Source organism: Molothrus aeneus, chromosome 14 (assembly GCF_037042795.1).
Source record: "Molothrus aeneus isolate 106 chromosome 14, BPBGC_Maene_1.0, whole genome shotgun sequence".
NCBI lineage: Eukaryota > Metazoa > Chordata > Aves > Passeriformes > Icteridae > Molothrus > Molothrus aeneus.
In genome coordinates, this window is record NC_089659.1 from 11,690,765 (window position 1) to 11,714,305 (window position 23,541).

General features: G+C 47.5%; 1 protein-coding gene across 2 annotated transcripts in view; it reads right to left on the bottom strand.

Moving 5' to 3' along the window:
• The window catches only part of DOCK11 (dedicator of cytokinesis 11), an 85,506-nt gene that overhangs the window by 34,803 nt on the left and 27,162 nt on the right, over positions 1-23,541 (bottom strand). For both annotated transcript variants that reach the window (XM_066559650.1, XM_066559651.1), the window contains exons 6-27: positions 22,652-22,747; positions 19,363-19,497; positions 18,178-18,355; positions 17,663-17,742; positions 17,201-17,284; positions 15,203-15,343; positions 12,970-13,179; positions 12,514-12,636; positions 11,441-11,523; positions 9,841-9,963; positions 9,584-9,660; positions 8,874-9,058; positions 8,686-8,751; positions 8,426-8,518; positions 7,905-8,028; positions 7,189-7,310; positions 6,232-6,318; positions 4,921-5,010; positions 3,274-3,392; positions 1,222-1,291; positions 959-1,084; positions 314-385 (exon numbers count right to left, since the gene is read on the bottom strand). In XM_066559650.1, coding sequence (XP_066415747.1) covers positions 314-385; positions 959-1,084; positions 1,222-1,291; positions 3,274-3,392; positions 4,921-5,010; positions 6,232-6,318; positions 7,189-7,310; positions 7,905-8,028; positions 8,426-8,518; positions 8,686-8,751; positions 8,874-9,058; positions 9,584-9,660; positions 9,841-9,963; positions 11,441-11,523; positions 12,514-12,636; positions 12,970-13,179; positions 15,203-15,343; positions 17,201-17,284; positions 17,663-17,742; positions 18,178-18,355; positions 19,363-19,497; positions 22,652-22,747 — 2,484 coding nt within the window. The remainder of the gene's footprint in view (positions 1-313; positions 386-958; positions 1,085-1,221; positions 1,292-3,273; positions 3,393-4,920; positions 5,011-6,231; positions 6,319-7,188; positions 7,311-7,904; positions 8,029-8,425; positions 8,519-8,685; positions 8,752-8,873; positions 9,059-9,583; positions 9,661-9,840; positions 9,964-11,440; positions 11,524-12,513; positions 12,637-12,969; positions 13,180-15,202; positions 15,344-17,200; positions 17,285-17,662; positions 17,743-18,177; positions 18,356-19,362; positions 19,498-22,651; positions 22,748-23,541) is intronic.

Consider the following 23,541-nt stretch of genomic DNA (forward strand, 5'->3'; position numbering starts at 1 on the left):
GAGCTCAGGCACGAGCTCTTTAGCCTTTGTTTTTGCTGCTTCCTAATGAAACAGTGATCAAAGAGAGTATTGGCTGCAACTGCAGCAGGTAGTGACAGAAAAGAGGCTGCACAAGCCATAAGGACTGCTGGAATTTCTAAATTACAACTGAGAGTGAAAGGGTGGAAAAGGGAAAAGTGAAGTGAAAAAGAAAGTGAAGCTATTCAGCTAGGCAGGCTTTTTTTTTTTTTAATAGTCACATAGCTTTTCAGAAAAGCTTTTCGAGGAGTTTATGACAGTTCTGTAATGCAACATTGACCAAATTTTTATTTACCTTGATTTTGTTTTCCTCCAGTAAGTACATTGCCATGGACTTTGCCAGTGCTTCAAAGAAAAACCACGAGTACTAGAATGAACAAAGAATACTATTACTTTTCTCAGCAGGATTGAACATGACTGATACTCCCCAACTATGTGGGGAAGCACCTGTGTGGGAGGGAAAGCTCACATCCAAGTGGCTTTTTGTAAGCACAGCTGTGCTTGCACAGTTGGCTGGGAATAGATGCCTTTGCTACCCAGAGCTGTCCTGCCAGTCTTAGGGTGGGAATAGATTTAGCCCCTCTGCACCCCAATGCCAAGAACCAGCAGAGCTTGGGGTGCAAGCCCTGCAAAGGCCCAGAGAGGCAGAAACTCAGTTTGCCTCCCATGAGTTACCCTTCAGGTGTGGCTTGGGGAAAATAGATAAAACTGGCAAAATGAACAGCCTTTTGCTGTCTCCTGCCATGGGTCTAAACAGAGATTCCCTGCAAGAATTCATCTCTGTTTTAAGGGGAGAACCTCAAGGATGTGATGCAAGGAGTTGGTTTGTATGCAAGGTTTGCCCTGCAGTGGGTTTAGATGGGGGTAAGTGTTGGGCTTTACACCAGACCCCCTTTTCTTCCCCTCTACCCTTGGCAGCCAACTACTGCCAATACTTCACCTTGAGGAGCTTATTGATGGCCAGAAAATCTGCTGACTGCTTCAAGATGGTGGCCATGGAAAGCACCAGGATCTCGTGGGTCATCTTGGCCTGCTTGGCACTGGGTTTCTCGGCTCGGAACACGTACTGGGACAAAAGAGCAGGGTCAGGGTGAGCTGTCCCCACAGGGCAGGGAGCCTCGAGGGGCAGCACGTCACCACTGATGGGGTAAGAGAGCAGGGTGAGGTGGGCTGTCCCCACAGGGGCAGCGTGTCACCACTGACCTTCAGGAAGGAGCGCAGGTAGTGCTCCAGCCCTTCCTCATGGCACTTGGACACAATGTGCAGAAGAACCCTGGGGAGAAACGTGGTTTGTATTCAGCAGCCACACAAGGGCAAGTTCCTCTAGCTCACAAAAGCAGACACACACACACACACCTGTCCCACCTGCCCAGCCCCAAAAGCCTCATGAGGCCACTGGCACGGCCTGATTGGCAGAGTGACAGCTCTTGCAGGCCAGCACCCCCACACACAGCTCCTGTGCCAACCTTGCACAAAGCACTCAGATGAGGTGCCCAAAGCCTCTTCTCCACTTTTGTGCTGGCCCAGGAATTGCCCAGACAAGCTGACTTTTAGCACTCCTTGCACAAAGAGGTGAGACAGAACATTTTCCATCCTTGTTGTTCTCTGATACTTCCTTGCATCCCTGGGATTTACTAATTCTGGAAACCTCTTTTTTTTTTTTTATCATTTATTTACATCATGTGCTCCTTGCTACATGCAGTGGATTATTTTGGGCTGTTGCCTTGCAGTGTGGGAAGGTCAAGCAGATGCTGGAGAGCATGCCAGCCCTCTGGACTCACTCCCAGGCGGCTGATCAAGGCCTGCTTTCCCCAGCCACTGCTGGGGATTTACATTCCACTCCCAGCCAGAGGGAACAACAAGCCATTGCATGTTGTCACAGACCCCACAGGTCAAACCACAAGGAGGAGCTTACAAGCCATTTATCAGATAAAGTGGGTTTTAAATTCCACTATGAACATCTGATGAGAAAAGTGATGTTGTTAAACAGAAAGATACTGACAAACTGGAAAGCATCAGGCCAAGCTTTGATAAAAATCTCTGGAAATGAAGGTGGGAGCTGGTCACCCAACAGGTACCTGGGGTCACCTGTTGCCCTGTCCTCACCCTCTTCAAACAGTGGAATTACAGTGCTCCACAAAGGAGAAGTTCTCATGACCCACACCACATGGGGCAGGGCTGTGACTGCAACAGGCACCACATCCCTGGGGACTGGGGCTCAGCCTCCAGTTCCATGGGAGCAGGATGCTCCTGGCACATGGATGGACCAGGGGAGGGTGACATCCAGCACCCCCTGTGCAGGCAGCACTGCTCTGAGGCAGCAGCACGGGAGGAAGGTGCATGTTGTGCATGTTTTAGTGCATCTCTGGGATCCAGGGGTCACTGCCAGCGCCAGGCAGGGAAGGTGCCCTGGCTGCACTCCCTGCAGGGAAGGTGCTCTGGTTGGAGCAGGGAAGGTGCCCTGGCTGCACTCCCTGCAGGGAAGGTGCTCTGGTTGGAGCAGGGAAGGTGCCCTGGCTGCACTCCCTGCAGGGAAGGTGCTCTGGTTGGAGCAGGGAAGGTGCCCTGGCTGCACTCCCTGCAGGGAAGGTGCTCTGGTTGGAGCAGGGAAGGTGCCCTGGCTGCACTCCCTGCAGGGAGGGTGCTCTGGTTGGAGCAGGGAAGGTGCCCTGGCTGCACTCCCTGCAGGGAGGGTGCTCTGGTTGGAGCAGGGAAGGTGCCCTGGCTGCACTCCCTGCAGGGAGGGTGCTCTGGTTGGAGCAGGGAAGGTGCTCTGGCTGCAGCTCCTGCAGTGCTGCCCGGGTCGCTGCTGCCCTCTCGGGGCTGCTGGAGCTCAGAGCCTGCACAGCTGGAGCTGCAGCAGCCCCACAGCAGCCCCAGGGCACCGGGAGCACTCCCAGCACCAGGGATGCTGGGATGAGACCAGGACACTGCTCCCCACCTCTGCTGCCTGCAGCTAGGACACACCTGGGCACTCTGCAGCCTTTTGATAAGACAACTCAGCTCCCAGAGCCACCAAACCCTTTCTCTTTTGAGAGACAAACCAGGAGTATCTTTAAAGTACCACGTTTTTCCTCACACCACCCCCCAGGAGAAGAGCCCCACAATGCCCCCATGCCACCCACACGATCCAGGGGAAGACAGCAGCAGGGGACAGCCAGTGCTGTCACTTAGCACCCTGTACTGGGAAACCAGATCCTGTTTTTGCCATTTGTGGCCTTGCATTTGTCACTGGATGGTTCAGCCAGCACTCACATGGTGCAGTTGACAGCTACTTCATCCTCCTGCGTCACGTTTGTGAGGACTCTAAATAGTTGCATAAGAATTACAGGTAGAAACTGAATCATTACTTGGATCTCCATGGCGTGCAAACACTAAAACAAATGTTCAGAACACAGACACTTTTAGTTCAACGTGTTGCAGATGTTAAACATTTACAGTCCTCAGACATTTCTGTGGCAATGGGACAGCAAAGGCTTCAGGGTGTGCAAATGCTTCAGCCCACTGGAGGACAGGAAATCTGGGACCCATAGCAGGACCTGCTGCCTCCTTCCAGCTGACACATCCCAGCTGAAAACCTTCAGGGAGCAACATAAATCACTCATGGCAGGTATTAATCCTCCTCTTCAGATGTGTCCAGGCAGATATGACTTCATTAGAGGTCACATGCTACTAATCTGATTTGAAAAGCCCAGAATTTAAGTTTTGCTTTTAATTCTTCCCATCACTAGTGCCAGTTTTTTGAAGTCCCATTTCCACAAATGCCTTTGGAGCATGAAAAACTGCTGCCCAATGACTTTCAGAGAGACTTTTCTTTCCAAAGAGCATAGCTTCCTATTGAAAATGGAGTTTAAGGCACTTGGTGAAGGTCAGGATGGTCTCATGCACAGGCTCTCTACCAAACTCACAGAGTTCTTGTGCCTGAAGCTCATGATATGAGTCTAGGAAAGGTAGCATGTTTCATTTTCAGTTTTCAAACCTGCAAATCTAACAAAAGGTTTTTAAATCTGTATCTAGCTACTTAAATTACTGAAATTGTTGAGGTGGTGGTGGGTAAGAATCCCTCACTTGTGGTTAGCACATACCTATCTCCCTGTCTGAAGGCTCCAGTGAGGGTGCTGGGGCTTGGCAGGACTGGGACCTGGCAAAATGCTCACAACAAAGCTACTGCGATTTTAGTGCTTGGCTTCAAAACCTGCCATTATTTCTATTTCTTTAAATATTTATACCTTATCTGACACATATTAAGTAACCCTGTGGTGATACATCCCCACCACTGGAAGTGGAGCTGTTGCTACAGCACCACTCTCAAAAACAGGCAGTTATGGAAGGAAACAAGGACAGTATACAGCCAAGAATAATACTCCCTGCAGAAGCCCTTACTGGACCTGCTCCAAAGCCCTTACTCATGCTGCAGTGATTTCCAAAAAGCTGGGTCTAGGTCATAGGTCACCTCTGCTCAAATTTAACTGGCTGATAATCTCACGTATCTTTTTCAGCCTGGAAAAAACCTTACGTTTAGAAGGGGCTTCCAGGAAACAAGGAATTGTGCTAGAATTTAAAGGGCTGAATCAAACCTAGAGCAGCAAGGGAGGGGTGTGAGTGCACCAGGAGAGAGCTTTGCCCTGAGCATGGCAGAGCAATGCTGACTGCTTGTTTTATCCCTTGTGGAAGGCAGAGGGAAGCAGCACACAGAAAATCGTCTGACGAGATAAAATGAATGTAGGGACATGAAAAAACATTTAATTTAAATCCTAGCCCATCTGATAGGATAAAGCAAAAGTAAGGGTACTGCACAATGCAGTGGCCCCAGCAAGGGTGTGTTCCCACAGGGCAGGGTTCTGGGTGTTTGCTGACAGTCTGTAAGAACACAAATGAAGCCCAGTGACAGGCACTGTTCACCTTTAGGTATTTAACGAGCTCTCCTGGCACTTCCTTAGCTCCCGCCTGAACCAGCTGGCAGTAGTGGAAGAATTTGTGCAAGTGCATGTCCTGGAAAAGACAAACAAGTTCAGTTCAGCAGCCTCAACATCTGTCAGGCCCTACTTTGTTGCCTGCACTTGGAAATCTGGTGACTTTCCTGCAGCAATGGGCCATGTCCCCAGCAAACCCCATGTCCCTGCCAGTGGCACTTTTGATGCCCAGCTGCCATCTCCCAGGACTGCTCTCTGTCTTTTCTAACATACCCATCCCCTGCCCAGCCCCTGGCTCCCAACTAACCTCAATATTAAGCACAAAATTTCCAGCAGTGTTAAAATTCTGCTGTGGTTGTACTACCCTGAGCCCCAGTCCCCAGCCAACACTGGCCTGGAGAAAGAGAAACCCTCCCAACAGCTGCAACTCACAGAAACTGCATCACCAGCCTCCCACTGTCCATCTGGGGCAGACTCTCCTTCCCATTACTCTCCCTCCTCCTCCAAGGTTAGATTTAATTACTGGGTTATTTAACTCTGAAAAGCATCTGGAAATGTAATTTGGGAGGAAGCATAACTACTATGCTGCTCTCAGTGCTATACAGTGTCAGTAAATCTCCAAAAACAGAATTAGATGCTGAAAGCCATTTTTTCTCAATGTAAATGTAGCTGATGGCATCCAGCCAAGGGCATTCCCCCAGGAGCAGTGCTGACAGGACAGCCCTAGAGAATGTGCTGGGGATCTTTGCTGCACATCACGTGAAACTTTGGGAAGCCCACCACTACCATAACACAGCAGAACACAGCAGGACTTGGTAAAACAGCCTGAACTGCTTTCAAAGGGAAACCAGGACTGTTTTCTTGTGTCTGCTGCTGTCAGAGAATGTTTTTTTTTTAAACTTAATAAAATGTCTAATACCAGTTTGGACTTGGTGATCTTATAGATTTTTTCAACATTAATGATTCTACTCTCTGGGGAAACCTCTCACATCCACCAGGTCTCTCTTTTGCCTCATTGAAGCAGGTAATTTGCTCAAATGTTTCCTTGGTCCTGCCAGTTACAGGGCAACTGGCCAAGGGAACATCAGCCTCTCCCTAGGCTCGTTCAGTCACAATTATCTCACCCCATCCAGCCAAGGAGCAGATCCCAGCCATGCTGCTTCAGGAATATCTCAGTGCTGCTTTGCAAACCAGGTACCAGGGCTCTCTTTCCCACACCAGCTATGGCTTGGCTGTAGTAGAGACACAGCAGTCTCTTCCTTTGCATTTGTGCAGGAAGTTTTTAAAGTGTTTGACTTACCTGGGTGTAAATGGTAGAGTCCAAATGGATTCTGATTTTAAACAGTGGCTTTGCTCCATCCACCCACTTTGCATCCATGCTGGGCTGCTGTGAACAGACAACATCCAAGTACTTGGTTTCAGACTGTGGTGAGAAGGTGGCTCTGTGCAGATACCTGCTCAGAAGGTACTGGAAAAAGGGTCTACCCCAGCACAAACACCACCTTCCCCATGAAAACAGGCACACAGAGCACGGGCTCTTCTCCTGCTCTGGGCCATCTGCAACAGCCCAGCCTGCCACAGAAATACCCTCTGCAACTGGCATAACCAGAGAAAGTGGAATTCAAGAGGTCCTGCCTCCCACCCCAAAGAACTTTAAGCTTTGGCAGTGCCCTGCAGTAGAAATCCTTTCAGCTGAGCAAAGCACGAAGAGAAACCCATAATTTACAGTGGTAACAAAAGCTCAGCTTCCCTCCTCTGTGTATTTTCTGGGTCCCCAGGACGAAGGAGAAATTGAGAATCTGACTCCATGTTCTTGGAAGGCTAATTTTAGGATATTATATTATATTATATTATATTATATTATATTATATTATATTATATTATATTATATTATATTATATTATATTATATTAATACTATACTAAAGAATAGAGAAAGGATACAGACAGAAGGTTACAAAGAATGAATCATGAAAACTTGTGACTGCTTCCAGAGTCCTGATACAGCTGGCCAGTGATTGGGCATTAAGTCAAAACAATTCACATGAAACCAATCAAACAACCACCTGTTGGATAAACAATCTCCAGACCATATTCCAAAGCAGCAAAACAGGAATAATCAGATTATTATTGTTTTCATTCTTCTCTGAGGCTTCGCAGGAGAAGAAATCCCGGTGAAGAGATTTTTCAGCAAACATGACAAAGACACTCCTCCTTTCCCACTGAAGCCCATTTCAGCATTTCAGAGGGCACCCTACCTTGCGTGAGTCAGAGTCTGGGAGGCCCAGGTACCCAGGGGGGAGGGTGCAGGACACGGGCAGCTGCCGCTCCAGGGGCACGACGCGCCCGTCCTTCAGCAGCGGCACCCAGGAGAAGCCCACTGCAGAGGCAACCAGGCACAGGGTCAGCACACACGCTGGGACATGCCCAGCTCAAAAACAGCTCTGGCTCACCCCAGGAAGTCCAAGGGATCAACCACAGCAGTGTCACTAAAGCACCTTTTAGCTGCTGAACCCAATTCGGACGCAGCCCAGAGCAGGCGCAGGTGTGAGGGGCAGGAACAGTGCATGAGCCATGGCTGTGCACCATGGTGAGGGTCCTTGGAGGCTGCATGGAGGGAGAGGCTTCCCAGCCAGTGGGACCCAGCTGTGCACGTGCCTAGTGTGGCCAGGATCAGCCCCTGAGACCCTGATCTCACAGCAAGGGTTTTTGGTGGCTTGCCTGACAACAGCACATTTGTGCAAGTCAGGAACATAAAGAAAGAGTTGTCAGACTGCAGCAAAAATTTAAGATTTAATATGAACTAAAACCATGGAGTTTATTCCATTTTTGACCTACAATTTCATATTAGGCTGCTTTTAGAAAAGAAAATTCATATAGTCTGGTATGTTAATCACTTTCTTTTCATGTCCCTACATTTGTTTTATCTTGGCCTTTTACACTCCAACAGAAGTAATTTAAGCATTGAACATACCTTGAGTTTCAACGGTGTCTTGTTTTTTCGATGTTGCCTTTGTATTAATTTCACAGCTGACATGATAGAAGGTGAAAAGCAAATGATGCTTTTGATGGAGGTGAATTGGAAGCTCAATTTTAATCTAAAATGATATCATGATAGATCAGACTGTATTTTTAGTTGTGGAGTAATATTTTAGTTCTACTTCATTTCACAAATGTTATGTTGTATGCAGTTACACAAGACACATTCTTACCCACCTTAAATAACTCCTAACATTTCCATCACATTTGCAACATTACTTATTAATGGGGGTGTGTGATTGGAGTGCACAAAGCGTGACAGTAAAGACAGCAGAAAACAGACTGACAATTAAAAACTGACAAAGGCTATGGCTTTGCTGAGCCCTTCTGCTGAGGCAAAGGGCTGGTGATTATCTTTACCCATATTTCACCCAGCCCTGGAAAAAGAGGTGTCCTGAAAAGCCCCTTGGCATTGTAGAATCCAGGAAAATCTGCTGTTTCCCAGGTTGCTTTTACCTCATCATAGAACTCGGGGCTCTGGTTGTGGTGCAGCACGGCAGCGTAGGCGTGCGTGGTCAGCAGAGGGCCCCCAGGCTTGCCATATATGCACTGCAAACACAAATGAACAGCTGAATTCAGGGTCCTGCCACCCTAAATCAGCTGGACAAATTAAACCAGTGACCATGGAAACTCAGTGCTTTTCTCCTGCCCTGCTCAGCGTGGCAGGTACAGAGCACCCAAAATGGCAGCCCTGTTAAAAGGTAACGTTAACCCACCTTTAATGGCCTGGCATCAGCTTCATCTGAATCCCTGAACTCCACACAGACAGCAATATTCCTTGCCTGAAATGAGGGAGAACAGGAGCATGAGCAGGGATCACCCTGGTCCACACCAAGCCTGGCTGCAGGTCACTCCCCAGGTCATTCCCCAGGTCACTCCCAGGGTCACTCCCCAGGTCACTCACCTTTGCAAACACCTTCTGGTTCTCATACTTCAAGTGCAGGGGGTAGACATAGAGGTGGTTTTTGTAGACAGTGAAGGGGTAACAGTATTTTGCAACTTCTGGGACGAGCTCCTCCACTTCAACTGCAACGTCCTCACAGCCCTTCTCAAAAGGTTTTATAGGAATGTAAGAAGCTGTGAAACAATCTGTAAGAGAATAAGAACTGAAAAAATTAGATCCACTAGAAAAGCCTTTTGGACAGGAGATTAGCCTACATAACCTGTGACAGGAGTTGCCAAAAGCCTATGGAATTACACTCAACACATCACAGGTCCTTTCTTTGCTTCAGTTTCTTTAAATGCAAGGTAAAGAATCACACTGACCACATTTGTAAACAAAGTTATGATACAGATACAGATATCCTACAAAGTTATGGATCAAAATATCATATGAAATTGGTGCAAAAGCAGCCAGCTGGCTTCCTTCAGATTTAGGATGAGATGACCAAAATGTAGACAGGATCAATCTCTCAGGTAAATCTCTGCACTTGGACCACATCTCCTCCACAGAATGCATCAGAAAGACTTACAAGTCAGTGGTTGTGCTGAATTACTCATTTCTGATGGCAGCCCTGTGATACTCTTGTTAATGCAACAGCAAAACCCCTCCTAGAAGCATTAACTTCTGAGGCTCAAGCCATCAGCAGTTCTGATAAGATCCAAGATCCTTACTTGTGAAGTCCAGTGGGATGTCTTTGATGATGATATTTAACTGGGCTGGAATGACCTGCAGTTTTGTCTTCTCTGGTCTGTATTAGGGAGAGAGGATCAAGAGTGTGAACCTTAAAAGCTCAGGTGCTGAGCACATCATCAGCACTTTTTGCTACCCTCCAAATATTTTAGAAATTGCCATCTCATGCTTACACTTAACTGTTTAAAAATGTATGTTAAATGTCTGCCTAGCCCCTAAACCAGTCTCTTGCACTTACTTCTTATACTCAGCTAAAAGCTTCAGCATATCTTCATTTGAGAGTTTGCCACTGTCTTGCTTGTACAGGGGTGAGAATTTTCCATCAGCATCAAGAGTGCCCTGGGAGTCTTTGAAAACTGGCCTGCAGAAACAAAGAGGTGCATTTTCTAAATGTTGGTAAACACACAGACACTGAGGTCTCTGACACATCTGAAAGGCAGCTCATCAGGCAAGGGCTTCACTGGCCTCTGACTGCTCCCAGTAGCACAGACCTGACTGTTCTCCCACCCTGGCCTGGTGCTTAGACCCCACCCAGGCTGCAGCTGTCACATGAAATCACATAGGATATCATTACCCATTCCCCCCTCTCCAGCCAGGTCAGGACACATTCAGCCCATTTCCAAGCCTGGTCCACAATCACAAACACCCTTCCATCCCCTCCCACTAACACCTAGTGGTAAAGCACCTTCCCACTTGCACATGGGGTCAGAGCACAGAAATCCCCCTAGGAAAGGAGAGCACAATAAAAACCAGTTTGGGGACGGGCACCAGCTTCCTCCTGGAGTCAGAGCAGGAGACTGGAGTCTGCCTGGATGAATACCAGAATCTCTGCCCTCGAAAATAATAGGTGTCTGTGTATAATAACATTAAAGCATCTGCACTCCATTTCTGTGCAAGCACTTTCCTCTGAGACCCACAGGGGAAATGTTCCAGAGATGCAGAGCTCCCTGCACCAGCCCACTCAGCTCCTTGGTGTCCAAAGGCAGCTCTTTACCCAGCAGGAACAAACCTGGAGCCAGCCTAAGTCAATGCCCACCCAGAGCCCACCATTAGGGGAGGGTCCCCTTGGCAGAGGGCTGAGTGCTGGCTGCCAGGATCCAGCTGCATCCCAAAACCACCATCTCAAAAACGAGCAGCCAGCACCACAGGAACACCCAGTTCAAGAATACACACTGCAAGCACTATACCCCCAAACTCCAGCCACTGTGACAGCTTTCTGTGCTCCCATGTCATTCACAGCACCAAAATGCAATTTAGCACTAGGAGGCAGTAGATGAACTTGCCTTCCTCTGACTGAGATTTAAGAGTTAGCATGGACATACTTATGAGTCCCAGTAAAAGAATAGCAAGGGAATGGGATCACTACCTCCAGCCATTCTCAAGAACATTAATTAAAGCAGAGTTTGAGACAGAAAACAAACCCATCTGACCACCACTGCCAGGCTGGGAAGGCCTCTGCTCTCATCCTGTCCCTGGCAGTGGCTGGTGCCAGGAGGGAATTTCTGCAGTGATTCCCTTGGTAGCATGGGATGGTGTATTTTGTCCCCAGCAATGTTCTGCCCTGATAGCAGTAGCTGCAGGTCAGTAGGAAGGTTACTGCCTTCCCAGACCTAGAACTGTTTACTTTTTAATATTTTGTTTCTAATTCTAGATAGAGCATTTCAGGTCAATCCCAATTCCTTCTTGGGAGCTGGAGCCAAACTCTGCCCTCAGCTGCAACCTCACTGACTTCAGTCACTTGGCCCCTTTCCTAAGCATGTCCCAGGTCACTCTGAGCAGCAGCAGCAGCAGCAGCGGCTCCAGTGTGGGCAGAGCCCAGCCCAAGGTGAGGCACTGACCTGGCAGCCCAGCCGAAGGGCATCCGGTACTGCCCCAGACGGCTGCACACCTGCTTGGCCACCTTATGGACCTTCTGGGCAGTCTGCAAAACACAGAGAGGCAGGTCAGAGGTGCCAGGGCTTGATGCTGCCCCAGAACAGCAGTGAAGGATGCTGCAGTCTCCAGGGAGAGCATCTCCCTGTCTCCTGCAGGCACCAGTGCAGCTCACAGACATCCCTGTGTGTCCCTTCACAGCACCCACAGCTGTCAGTCTGCAAAGCAGCAGCAGCACACCTTGTGGGCAGTCATGTTAAACCTCCTCAGGATTGAACTGCCAGGCTATTTATCAGTGCTCTATTTGCCAGAAGGTGTTAAATGTATTTTCCAAAACTGACTGCACTTGGCTCATCCTATACAAAGTGTGCCAAGGGAATGCCATCATTACCAGGTATCCTAGAATTGACTTTTCAGGAACTACTCTTGACTGGCTGCAACAAGGCAGCATCAGCTCCACATGGATGCAGAGACTGAAGCTGGTGGCAAACAGTAAGGCCTCTTCCTTGGATGTCAGGAAAAATTTCTTCACTCAAAGGGTTGTCAAGCATTGGAAAGGCTGCCCAGAGAAGCTGTGGAGGTATTTAAAACACATGAGGCTGTGGTGCTTAGGCACACAGTTTAGTGGTGGAGTTGACAGGGCTGGGTTAATGGTTGGACTCAATCATCTTATAGGGCTTTTGCAAGATAAAGGATTCCATGATTCTATGCAGACACTTCATTCTGGAGATGAAGTATCCTGCTTGTTCCTGTCAGCCCAGCCCAGCTTTGGCTTGCTGAAGTCTAATAGGGAAAGGTCTGGCCCCAAATGCTTGGCTCTTTCCAATCCTCTGCCTCTCCAGGGGAAGGAATCAAGTCTCCCAGGACAGCCCAACTGAAGCCAGCCTGGGAACAGTGCAAACAGAATGAACAAAGCCTGTATTTGCCAGCAAGCAACCAAAGAGCTGCAGAACAACCCATGTTTCACCCCCTCCACCCCCTGCAGCAGCAGCAGCAGACAGCATCACTCAGTTGATGCCCCCATGGCACCAGCCAGTACCTTCCCAGGGTCTGAGTTTTTCATGTAGGGCTCTGCACAGTGGGCAATGCTGCCCTGCAGCACCTTCTCCACTCGGGCCACCAGGAAGATCTCTGTGTGCGGGTTGGTCACGGAGAACACCCCCTGCAACAGAGAGGCAGCAGCTGTCACACAGCAGGACCCCAGTGTGCACCACAGGGTCTGGCCTGATCATCCCCCTGCCCCTTCCCACACCCCACACACCCTGCCCTGGGGATGGGCCACAGGGGCTCACCAGGCCTGAGCATGGCCAAGTCTTGGAAAATTCTCCCTGCGCTTTGCCCATCGCTGCCAGCGAGCCCTGCATGGCAACTTCAACACTGACTAAAACTCAAGAGAAAAGCTGGCTTCTGGTTACCACACAGAGCACAACAACACACTTCAAAGTCACTGAAGGCCCAGCAGTGACACAGAAGGGGGAGAAGGCGAGGCACTGACCCGTTTTATGTAGCGCAGGCAGGACTCGGGGACGCCGTGCACCAGGCTCTGCCCAGGGCCCTGCCCCGGGGCTCCCTCTGCCCTGGGCTCTGAGCCCTCCTGCAGCATCTCCCGCACACAGGGGGGGTTCAGGTCCACGTGGAAGTCAGCTGAGATCTTGCAGTTACTTTTCAGGTCGAATAACGCCAAGCTTAGGAAAAAGGGCTCAACCTGGAAATTGGATTGAATATCTGTGTCATAAAAAATGCACAGCACAGGCTCAAGAGTGTCAACAGCACTGCTTTCCCTGACAAGGAAACTGGGAACCTTCTGCTCCTCTTTGTTCCTTTAGTTTGGTACACCAGCATTTTACAGAACTGTGAGATGTAGCCACATTTCTCTTCACAGAGAAAAGCGAGGCACGACTTCCCAAGAATATTTCTGAGATTCACGTTCTCTGAACCTCAGAGAAAGGAAAAACAATTCTTATCTCATTTGCTGTGCCTCTGTTGTGCCACAGTAAAATGCAACATGGAGATTGCTTACCCAAAGTGGTGGTGTTTTGTTTCCTTGGCCTATGAGGGCCAGGTGTGTGTGTGTGTGTGTGTGTTGGGACTGTTGGGTGACAGTCACAAGATTCTGTGCAGTCGTGTGCAGTTGAGTGCTTGGCAGATTCGGTTTAGATGTAATGTAATAGATGTATTATAATGTAGAATAACATAGTATAATAAAGTAACTAATTAGCCTTCTGATAAGATGGAATCCTCCTCCCTCATCATTTCTCCCTCGTTGGGGGCAAAAAATATCCACTATAGTGACACACAATCCATGTTTATTTGCTTTATGAATATACAGATCCATTTTTTCCTGCACCTTCTTGCATTTTGATCTAGTCAGTTTGAATAAACTCATATGAAATATAAAGAATGAAATCTATGTTTTTTACTTAAGTGGTAAACTATGAAGTCAGGAAGATGAGCTCAATTTACTGGAATATAAGAATATAATAATAAGAAATCAGCTCAAGAGTGTTTATTATCACCTACTAAAGATCACTGTATTTATTTTCCGAAGTCCAGCAACTCTGGATGGCTCAACTGTGACACTCAAAATGCTCCTCAGATGCTATCCCAGGAGGAAAGTTAGCTTTCCCAGCCAGGAGAGCTCAAATACAAGGCTGACACTGCTGAGGAAATGCATGTGCAAAATCTGCTAACTGCTTTGTAGCTACTGACCTTGACAGCACCAGGCAAGTGGCAATAATTCATGTATTTCTAATTCAAACATCCTAGTAGGCGTGCATCCATGGAAAGATAAAAATGCAGGCCTGAAGGTAAAACTGTAGCATGCCCAAGACATTCCAGCATGACTTGGAGGCATTACATCAATGCTGAAAATGTGCTGATTAGGTCTCACTCTGGACCTGATTAAGGATGGATAACAAGAATCTTTGCTATTAGCAATGCATCCATCTGCTGGGAGTTACTGAGCCTGGTGCTGTGTCTCAGAGCTGTGAGCTGCCAATATGAAACCATCACAAAAAAGCCTTTGTGATTCTCCCAGGCATCAGACAGGGCAGCATCAGCAGAGATGGGGCAGTGCTGGTGCCTCTGCCTGCCCTGTGGCCTGCACCCCTGCAGAAAGGGCTGACTCCAGCCAGAGCAAGCACAGGATGTGACAGCAGGGATTTGTTTTGGGAGGAAAGACTGGAAGAGACTGGTCTGCTCAGCCCAGCAGAACAAAGGCTGAGGTGAGATGTGATAGCTGCCCACAGACATCAGAGGCTCAGAAAATACAAGGGTTTTTAGGCTAAGGCACAACTTTGGCACAATAACAAATGCATATAATAAAGTGATTGTGAATAGAGTTAGGCTGGGAGTCAGAGGAAGGTTCCAGAACAGGGAAATCCCTTGCCATTAGGGGAAACAAAATAAAACACAGCCATGAGTGGTTTGAGGATGGACCCTAATCATTTACCAGCAGGACTTTGACAGGGATGCAGAATTTGGCAGACACACAGTCCCCATTCCCTGTGCCCCTGAAGCACAGCTTCCCAGCAGGCTGAGGCACATCAGCTCAGACCTGTCTCCAAACACGTTTCTGGACTCTGGGCCAGCAGTCACTGCCTGTCCACGTCCCACTGGTGCTCATGGCAAAATGGGATCATTTTAACCCCACAGGTTAATTAGCCAAGGTATTTTCTTGCTGGTGAGAGGAAAAAAGACAAAGCAGGACATGCTGGAGCTTCCCTTACATTGGTGGGTCCTTCTTCTGCTCTGTCACTCAGCTGAGCAAGGAGGTTGAGGGAGAAGTCCTGGCAGCAAACCATGAAGCGACGGCTGCACTTCTCCTCAAAAGGCTTCACATCTGGCTCAATCCCTGAGAAATCGAGTCTCTAGACAGCAAACAAACACATCTGGTCTCATTAAAAAAGAAAACAACCCCCTGAATAATGTCAAGGCATCACATTACTGCCAATACTATCTTTATCAATTTTTTTAAGTGGTCCGAAAGGTACAAGACATTCACAAATGAGTGTGATTTGATGGTGTTACACAGAGGTATTCAGGACATGGATTCACGGGTATGTATCAGTTTTTAGCAACCTGTTTTGTAGAGCACAGCAAACTAAACCTCAGAATGATTTCAGTTCCTTCCTGCTTTGCTGTAACCCAGGGGATCTTCCCAAACACCACTTAGAGCTTGGGCAAGAAAGCGGAACACGAGACAACAACCAGAAAAGTGCCTTCCACCATGAAGGTGTGGCCAGCTTAGAGAGGGCCCCTGTGCCTGAAATACAGACAAGGCACACGTGGGGTTGTAAACATTTCACAGTGGAAGGCAGGTGCAGCTGCACAGCAATAACTGGTATGGCTAGAAACAGCAGAGAGTGTCTGGCTGGGAAATCCAAACAGGCTCGATGATCATCACCTCCTCCCCAGCCCAGCACAGCCTGGCCTGTGCCTCCACACCCACCCTCCTCAAAGAGCAGCCACACAGCAACCAAAGACCCTCAGCCTCTGACACACCCATTGTGCTGGCCACTGGGGACAGAGCTACCAAACACCCCTAAATATCAGCAGGCATTTTTGCTTCCCTTATTTTCTTTTCATGAGGAAAGTACATTGCAGGTATACATTCCTGCTCCCAGTTTCCTTAGCACCAGGCACACAAGTGTGCATGTACCAGCACTGACTGGAGCAAAGACTCTGAATGCCTGGGGTTACAGCAGATCCAACTGACCCACACCAGAATGAAGCACTCTGGATATAGAAAGAGGGCACTGAATTCAGCCTAAACATTTGGTTAGGTAAAAGAAGTTATCTTAGATGCTCCACACTGAGCAATATTTCCATTTTTATTATCTGACTAGAATATAGGAAGCTTCTCAGAGCTTCTCTTAAAAAAAAAAAAAAAAAACAAACAAAAAAAAGCACCTCCTGGATGCTTATCTTCCTTCTGTTAAAGACTCTAAAGAAGTGCCAAGAGAAAAGCTCATTTCGTACAACTAAACCTTTTAAAGACTAATTGCATTTCCTTGTTAAACCAGAATGTTCTATTTTACAGGTGTGAACATGCCAAACCAGAAGGAGAACCAGAAACCATGACATATCCTGGAACAGCTCTCTAAAACTCTGTCAGCAATTGCAGCTCATTCCACTGAAATCCCACACCTGGACCCTGGCAGAGAATTCAAGTTCAAAGCCAAGAAGAAAACAGGCCAATAGGCAATGACTCCTACTCCAGTGCACCAGACAGCAGAGGGGTTTTTTCAGTTTGTCTGTCCCTACATTTGAAAACTCCCTGAAGACTGAGGGAGTAAACTCCCCTGTAAACTCCTGCCATGGCCTTTGCCACCACTGCTCCCTGCACCAGATGTGCTGAGCCCATGCAGCACTGCAGCCATCCATGCAACACCTCTTCTGTGGCTTCTTCTTGCAAGCATGAGAACTTCTCAGAGCTCCAGAAAACCCTGGTTTGAAATTCAGCAACATCAAGATGGATCACACAAATGCCAGCAAAGCTGGAGGGAGGCCATGTGTGGGGCTGCTGCAACTCTTCCCTGTATTAGAGCCATAATGCCTGAGCACTGGCACCTCATTCTGCTCTCACTGGCAGGAATATGGGCTGCACTTCTGCTCTGCACTGGAAAATATGCTGCTCCTGCAGGCAAACCCTGTGGCCAAGCAAGGGGACAAAGGAGGTGACACAGTGAACAAAACCTCACACTGGGAAATGTGGGAGTGTTTACCTGGACTTCTGGGTCAAAAGAAAAGATGTTTTGTCTTCCATCATTCCTGCTCAGTTTGTTTAGTTGATCTGTTTCTCTTCCATACTAGGACAAAGGAAGGCATTGATGTTAGTGCCTGGCCACACAGAGGCAAACACTCGCTATTGGGAAGGAACTGAATCAAAACAAAAGAATTACTTTTCAGGTTGCCTTTGTGATACAAAGCACTGCCATGGTGCAAGGACAGTGCAGAGATGTGGCTGTGCTGAAGGAAAAAAGCAGGCAGAAGCAGGCAACCACACTTGGAGGTGAGGAACATTCAGCCTCAAACCATGGGTGAGACAGAGAGGTGGGATAACAGAGACCCCACGAGGACCTGGTGCCTGCCCAGAGCTGGAGACACAGAAAGCAGAAAATCCCTCTCCCAGAGAAGCTGGACAGAAGTAGCTGTGGGTGGGGAGAGTGATCCTGCAAACACAATACCTTCATCAGCTCTGGATGCATGCTTCTCTCCAGGCTCTCCAGGATGTTCTCTGACTTTCCCTGCGTGCTCGATTCATCATCTGCAAGGACACCAGAAACAGATGTTTAAAACAACTGCAGGAGCAGCACTCTGCCAGAAAGCATCCTGCAGTATTTGCTAACAATAGCACAGAAACAGTTTACAGAGACTTTTCCATTCCTTGGGAGTAAGATTTTTCCATGCTTTACCAGTATCAAAGTGTACTATTACAGTCTGCTAGGTCTGTCCAAAGCAGAACTTCACAGAGCCAATTTTCCAGGAGCCTTGAAACTTTGCCATGGATTTCCCTTCCAGAAGAAGGGTCACATTTCCCTCCACTTTTATTCCTCAGACTATCATCTGTGTTATACTAAGCTCCTTTGCATGATACTGTGTGTCAGCCACAATTCCTGCTTTAAATTCAGTACAGCATACACTTCTCCAGGCATCCTGCCTGTATCCTCTGCAGAAGGGAGGTGTTTGTTTACAAACTGACCTTGCACAGACTCCACAGCATCTTTCTTCTCTTGCACCAAACTCTCAGTATTGCTCTGAATGATCTTCCTCAGAGTTACCAGCCATTCCTCCATCTCCTGCTCAGTCTCAGCTGCAAGGTAGTGGCTGTACTTGTCTATTGTCTTCAGCTCAAAGGCATAGCGGCGCATCTTGGGACACTGAACAACAAAAACAGATTTATGTTACATTTCTCTCAACAACACAGCACCTGCCACACAGCTCCTCTCTGGGAAAGCATCCTGAGCTGAAACACCACAAAATACAAGGCAGGCACCCTCCCTGACACAGCAATCTGGCTGCAATCACAGAGGGCTTTGTGGCTTGAGCAGTGCACAGGTTCATGGCCAGCTAGTCTGAGAGAAGGAAAGCCAGACTGGAGCACAGACATTGCACCAAGGAGCAGGAACAAGCTCCTTCTGATGTCACCAGACCTTTAATGTTTACCCAGAGAAACCAGGAATTGGATTTGTCTGACATGGTAAGTAATGCTGCACTCCAGGACACTTAGAGGCATCTATCTTTAAAAAGCAAGTGGTACATTGCAGCTTTCTGAAGCTGTGCTGGCCTTTAAACAGCATTTTCCAACCAGAAACCAAGGCAAATCTGATGCAACTTGGGAAGTACCTCCCATAGATCACTGAGGTGTGTGCATTATTGCTTTCACTGTGCTCAGAAAGATAAATGGAAGCTCACATCTCTGACTCATCCATGCTGAAGCAAACCACTGGGATAATTTAAGCCACCCTGCACCACACTCAGTGCTTGCAGCTTCTGCAGAGACAGCAAGGGCAGAAGGCAGAGCAGCCATCCACTGCTGCACCTCACTCTAGCACAGCTGAGCAAATCCAGGATTAGACCTGTACAAATACCTGCTCCTAAAACCTTATGGCCCCTGAGTAGGTCCTGAATTCCAAGGATTACCTGCTTGCATGGACTTACCAAGACATAGCTCAAGAAATAAGAAGCTGGAGCAAGCAGCAATTAGAGGAGGAAGGTGCCCCAGATAATGTAATATGATTTACTCACTGGCCTATTGATCAGTTCAGCTGACCAGCTTTGGGTTAATCTGCAATTCCATGCCTTCAGACCTCGAGAGAGCAGGCCTGTCTGTCTCAGAGCCAGCAATCCATAAATCCATACAGAGCCCCACAGAAAGGACACCTACCTGAACCACATCATTGCAAGCATCCAAGAAAATGCAGCCTTTGGATTCTTTTGAAATTTTCTCATCTTTGTAAGAATTCAGAATATAGGAGCCATCTGTGAGCTGTGACAAGTAAAAATACCTCCTCTTGAATACCTGCAAAAACACAAATTCTTGCTCAGGCAAATATTCACTCTGCTGTACATCACAAACCACAGCCATGGTTTCCACAGCTGCCCTCCCTGCTATTGAGAAAAGACTGTAACACAAAACACTGCTGACCCTGGAGTGTTCAGATTCACCCATTTGAATATGGTTTGCTTTTACAAAGAGAGATTTCCATCATCTTCTTTAATCTTAATGCCCTTGTTGTTATTGTAAGTTTGCCCATCTAAAGCAATGCCCCAGGGCTTCCAGCTCATCTCTCAGCTGGCTCCAGCCTCATTTATCTTTACAAAGCAATGCTGCACAGTAAATTCAGATCAGCACAGTACTTGAAGATCCATCCCACCCTAAAGCAGGTATTTCCAGAGCCTTTTCATACAGACCTCAGACTTACAAAGCAATTGTCTGGAAAACTTAGGAACAGACAGGTGGAAATTCCTAGCACTCAAATGCAAGCCAAGGGACAATGCAATCCATTCAACTGCTTGGGTTTTTTGTGGCTTTGGGTTTGGGTTTTTTTATACAAACTTATTTTCATGAACTGGCTTTGGCTTAGTGTCCAATTCTTACATCAAAAAGCAGTAATTTCAGGAGAATTGTCCTTGTGTTTGTACTACTGATTTTCATGAAGAAAAAAAAAAGCTCTGCAGTATCTCTGAACACCTTTCTTCATGCTTGCCAGCCTAAAGCTACTGGACTATAATTCAGGAGACCATTTTGGCAGCAATTGTGGTAGCACCATATGCTGTAGGGAGCAGGGTGCATTTCACTGTTGCTGGGTATCTGTGTGAGGAGGATCATGAAGGAAGGCAGGCCAAGCAGCACTGCAAGGATTTCTACTGTTCTGTCTACCTGGAAGATCTATGAATAAACACAGCATTTTTCATCCCACATGGGAGATTACAAGTAATTTCCTGTTTCTATCATTACTGACACCAGCACAGGTTCAGTAAACCCCCTGGCTTGCAGAGAACTGGGAGGGAGCCTCGTGCCCTGAACCATAAGCCATCCCTTCTGAGAGTAACCTCTGGCCTCATTTGGATGATAATTAGCTGTAGAGATGGTCCATGGGCTGTTGAGCTTTAAGTTTTATAAGATTTAACTAAACCTTTAGTTCAACAGAGCATAAAGACACATGGAAAGCCAAGGATGTGAAGCATTAACCCAGCCTGAACACTGATTTAGCACTTCACTGAAGCAATCTCAGGAATTCTGGCAGTGGATGCCACAGAAACCCATGACAGATCTCTCTCTAGATATTACAGGGTTGATATCCCTTGTGGTTATGGGATTTCATGCTAAACAGTTTGCATTTGCTGAACTCTGTTCAAAAGCAAATGCACAATCAAACAGCAAACACTTTTCCTGTGATCTTCCCCCTGTGCAAGCACTGCTGTCAGAAATCACTGTCAGAAGAGGAAATTAATACTCTAAACCTGTGGGCAGAGGGAACATCCCCTCTGATCAGGCTACAGGGGCTGCTGGTGAGCACTGAGATGGCAGAGGGAGGGCTAGAGACCTGGGGAAGTGCACTTGGGCAGAGAAGGACAGAAGGACAGTCCTGGTGCTGTGGCTGTAGCACAGGCCACCAACACATTGCAAACCAGAGAGGGAGAGCTGAGCCAAACCAGGGCAGTTCCCTGCACAGGAAAGGGTGCTCTGAAATAAAGGGTGACAGCTGCAGCCTAATGAGAGTTTGCTTGTGGCTCAGCTCTCCACAGAACACACTCTGCACACACTTAGCACAGTGTGAGACACCAACAGCCCAGCAGAGAACCAGCACTGATGAGATGGACACACCACAGCAGCCTCTCCATGTGGTGGCAAGGCTGAAGGTGGCCAAAGTCCTCAGCCAAAGTCCTCAGCTTCCTCACATGTGCCTTAGAGGTGCTGCTGATTATGTGGTAAACCACAAAACTTTCCAAGAGGAGAACCCAGAATCACAGTGTAGTTGAAAAAGAGACTGCCCAGTTTTAGTTCTGGACATGAGGAGTTTTCCTTAGTAATTACTTCACTTCCCTTTTTTCCTCTTCTATGATGCTCTGTTTCAAGGGGAAAAGCCATAAGAAATATGATTAATCATCCAGATAACGTAGGAGACCCCTGGCTCCAAGACACAGCTCAGAGAACAGCTCCTGATCCTCAGTACTTTGACACCAGAGCTTCACCGGAGACCCTGGATCTTATAAATTGAACTGAAGCCAGTGCAGTTCAGGTAACTTCTCTGAAAGGCAGGGCTGAGGTGCAGGGCACTGAGACCAGCACCACCAGAGCTCAGGCTAGAACAGATCCAACTGACTACACTGAGCACAGATGACACCACCTCCAGAAGTTCCAGGGAAAAAAGTTGCTTTAAGCTTGCTTGGAAAAGCAGAGGATCAGAAAATCCTTTTCTGTCTATCACCTCCAAGCCCATTTTAAAACTCAAATTAAAATTAGCCCTATGAACAGTCCCATTCCATTTCCCCTGGAAGCATAACTCATTGAATCAAGCCTTGGAACAGTTAGGCTTTTTGAGATTATTTTAACATATCCTTACAAACTCCCCAACATTCTCTCTTTGCTGTGACAAGGCAGCTGCATGGTGGGACTGCAGAAAGGCTCATTGCCATAGCAAAAACCTGTGGTGGAACTCCTCAAAATCTCTGCACAATCTGAGCAATGTCACACTGGATTATGAAGAGCAGAGAACAGGAGACAAGGCAGCTGTTGCTTCCAGGTCAGTAATGCTACATCTCTGCAGTAATATCACCCCTGCTTTAAAAGCAAAGATTTATCATTTTATTTTAAAGCTGGCCTCTCTACATGTTTCCAACCAGCAAGGAAACTGTAAATTCAGAAAGCTGTCTTTGCAGGGCAACTGTTTCCTCTCCTGGGCCTCAGCTGCTCGTCCAGAAAACAATTTGCTTTACTAGAACATGCTTCACCTTTTGGTCAGCTTGCCTGTCATGGTCCAACGTGCATCAGCCTTACATGCTGGGGAGGGGAGGGTCAGAAACTGCTGCCAGACTGGGTTTTCCAGCCCACCATGGATACAAGAGGGGCAGATGCCCATCCCAACCCAAATCCAGCCATTGTGCTCCTGGGAGCCTTGGAGATGTGGCCTGAGCTCCACCTCATTCATCACTAACTGCACCAAACTCACCTTCATGGTAACAGTGATGGTGCTGTTGACATTTGCTTTGTGCAGCCAGCCCTGCTTTATCACACCCCCCTTCTGGGAGCAAAGGGAAGAGGAGTCCTGAAAGACAGCAAACAACCATGAAAAGAGGTCAGATAAACTGTTTCCCACAGGAATTTCCCCTTGGACAAAGGGATTTGTCCACCCTGGAGAGCAATATCAATTTAACTACAGCAATACAGTGACATGTAGAATGTATGTGCAACAGGTACAGCTATGCATACAATGCTATCACAAATAAAATAAAATAAAATAAAATAAAATAAAATAAAATAAAATAAAATAAAATATCAGGGATATTCCTTTCCAATAAAGAGGTAAAACAGGCTAGACTGAGTCACCTTTTAAAAAAGAAAGATTACATCTATTCTGATAGAGCTGCACAGTGATTTTGCAATGAGGCCTCAGGCTCTTATGCAGGATTTCAAAACTTGGGGAAGATGGAAATTTTCAAGATGGTCTGTTTAGGAAGTTGCAAAATGCAGAACTCTGAACTTTTCCTGTCATATCCTTTTGTCATTCTCATATTTTATATTTCAGCAAAAACCACCAAACCCCAGTAAAATAACTGAAATGTAACTGGCTGATTTCACATTTACCAAACCACAAAGCTTCAACCCAACCAGGCTGTTTTTGGCACACCAGATGGGTTCCACCTGCTCCTGTCCCATGGTCCCAGAAAGAGAGAATGGCTCTCCACTCACACCTAACCATGACCTCCACCAGGGAGAGAAATGAGAGCCCAAAGTGATGAAAAAATCTCACCCTGGGGTTCCCAGTGACTCAGCAGCAGAGGCAGCCCCAGCCTGCCCTGCTGAGCCATGAAGGAGCTGCTTTACAGAGCCTGCTGCATC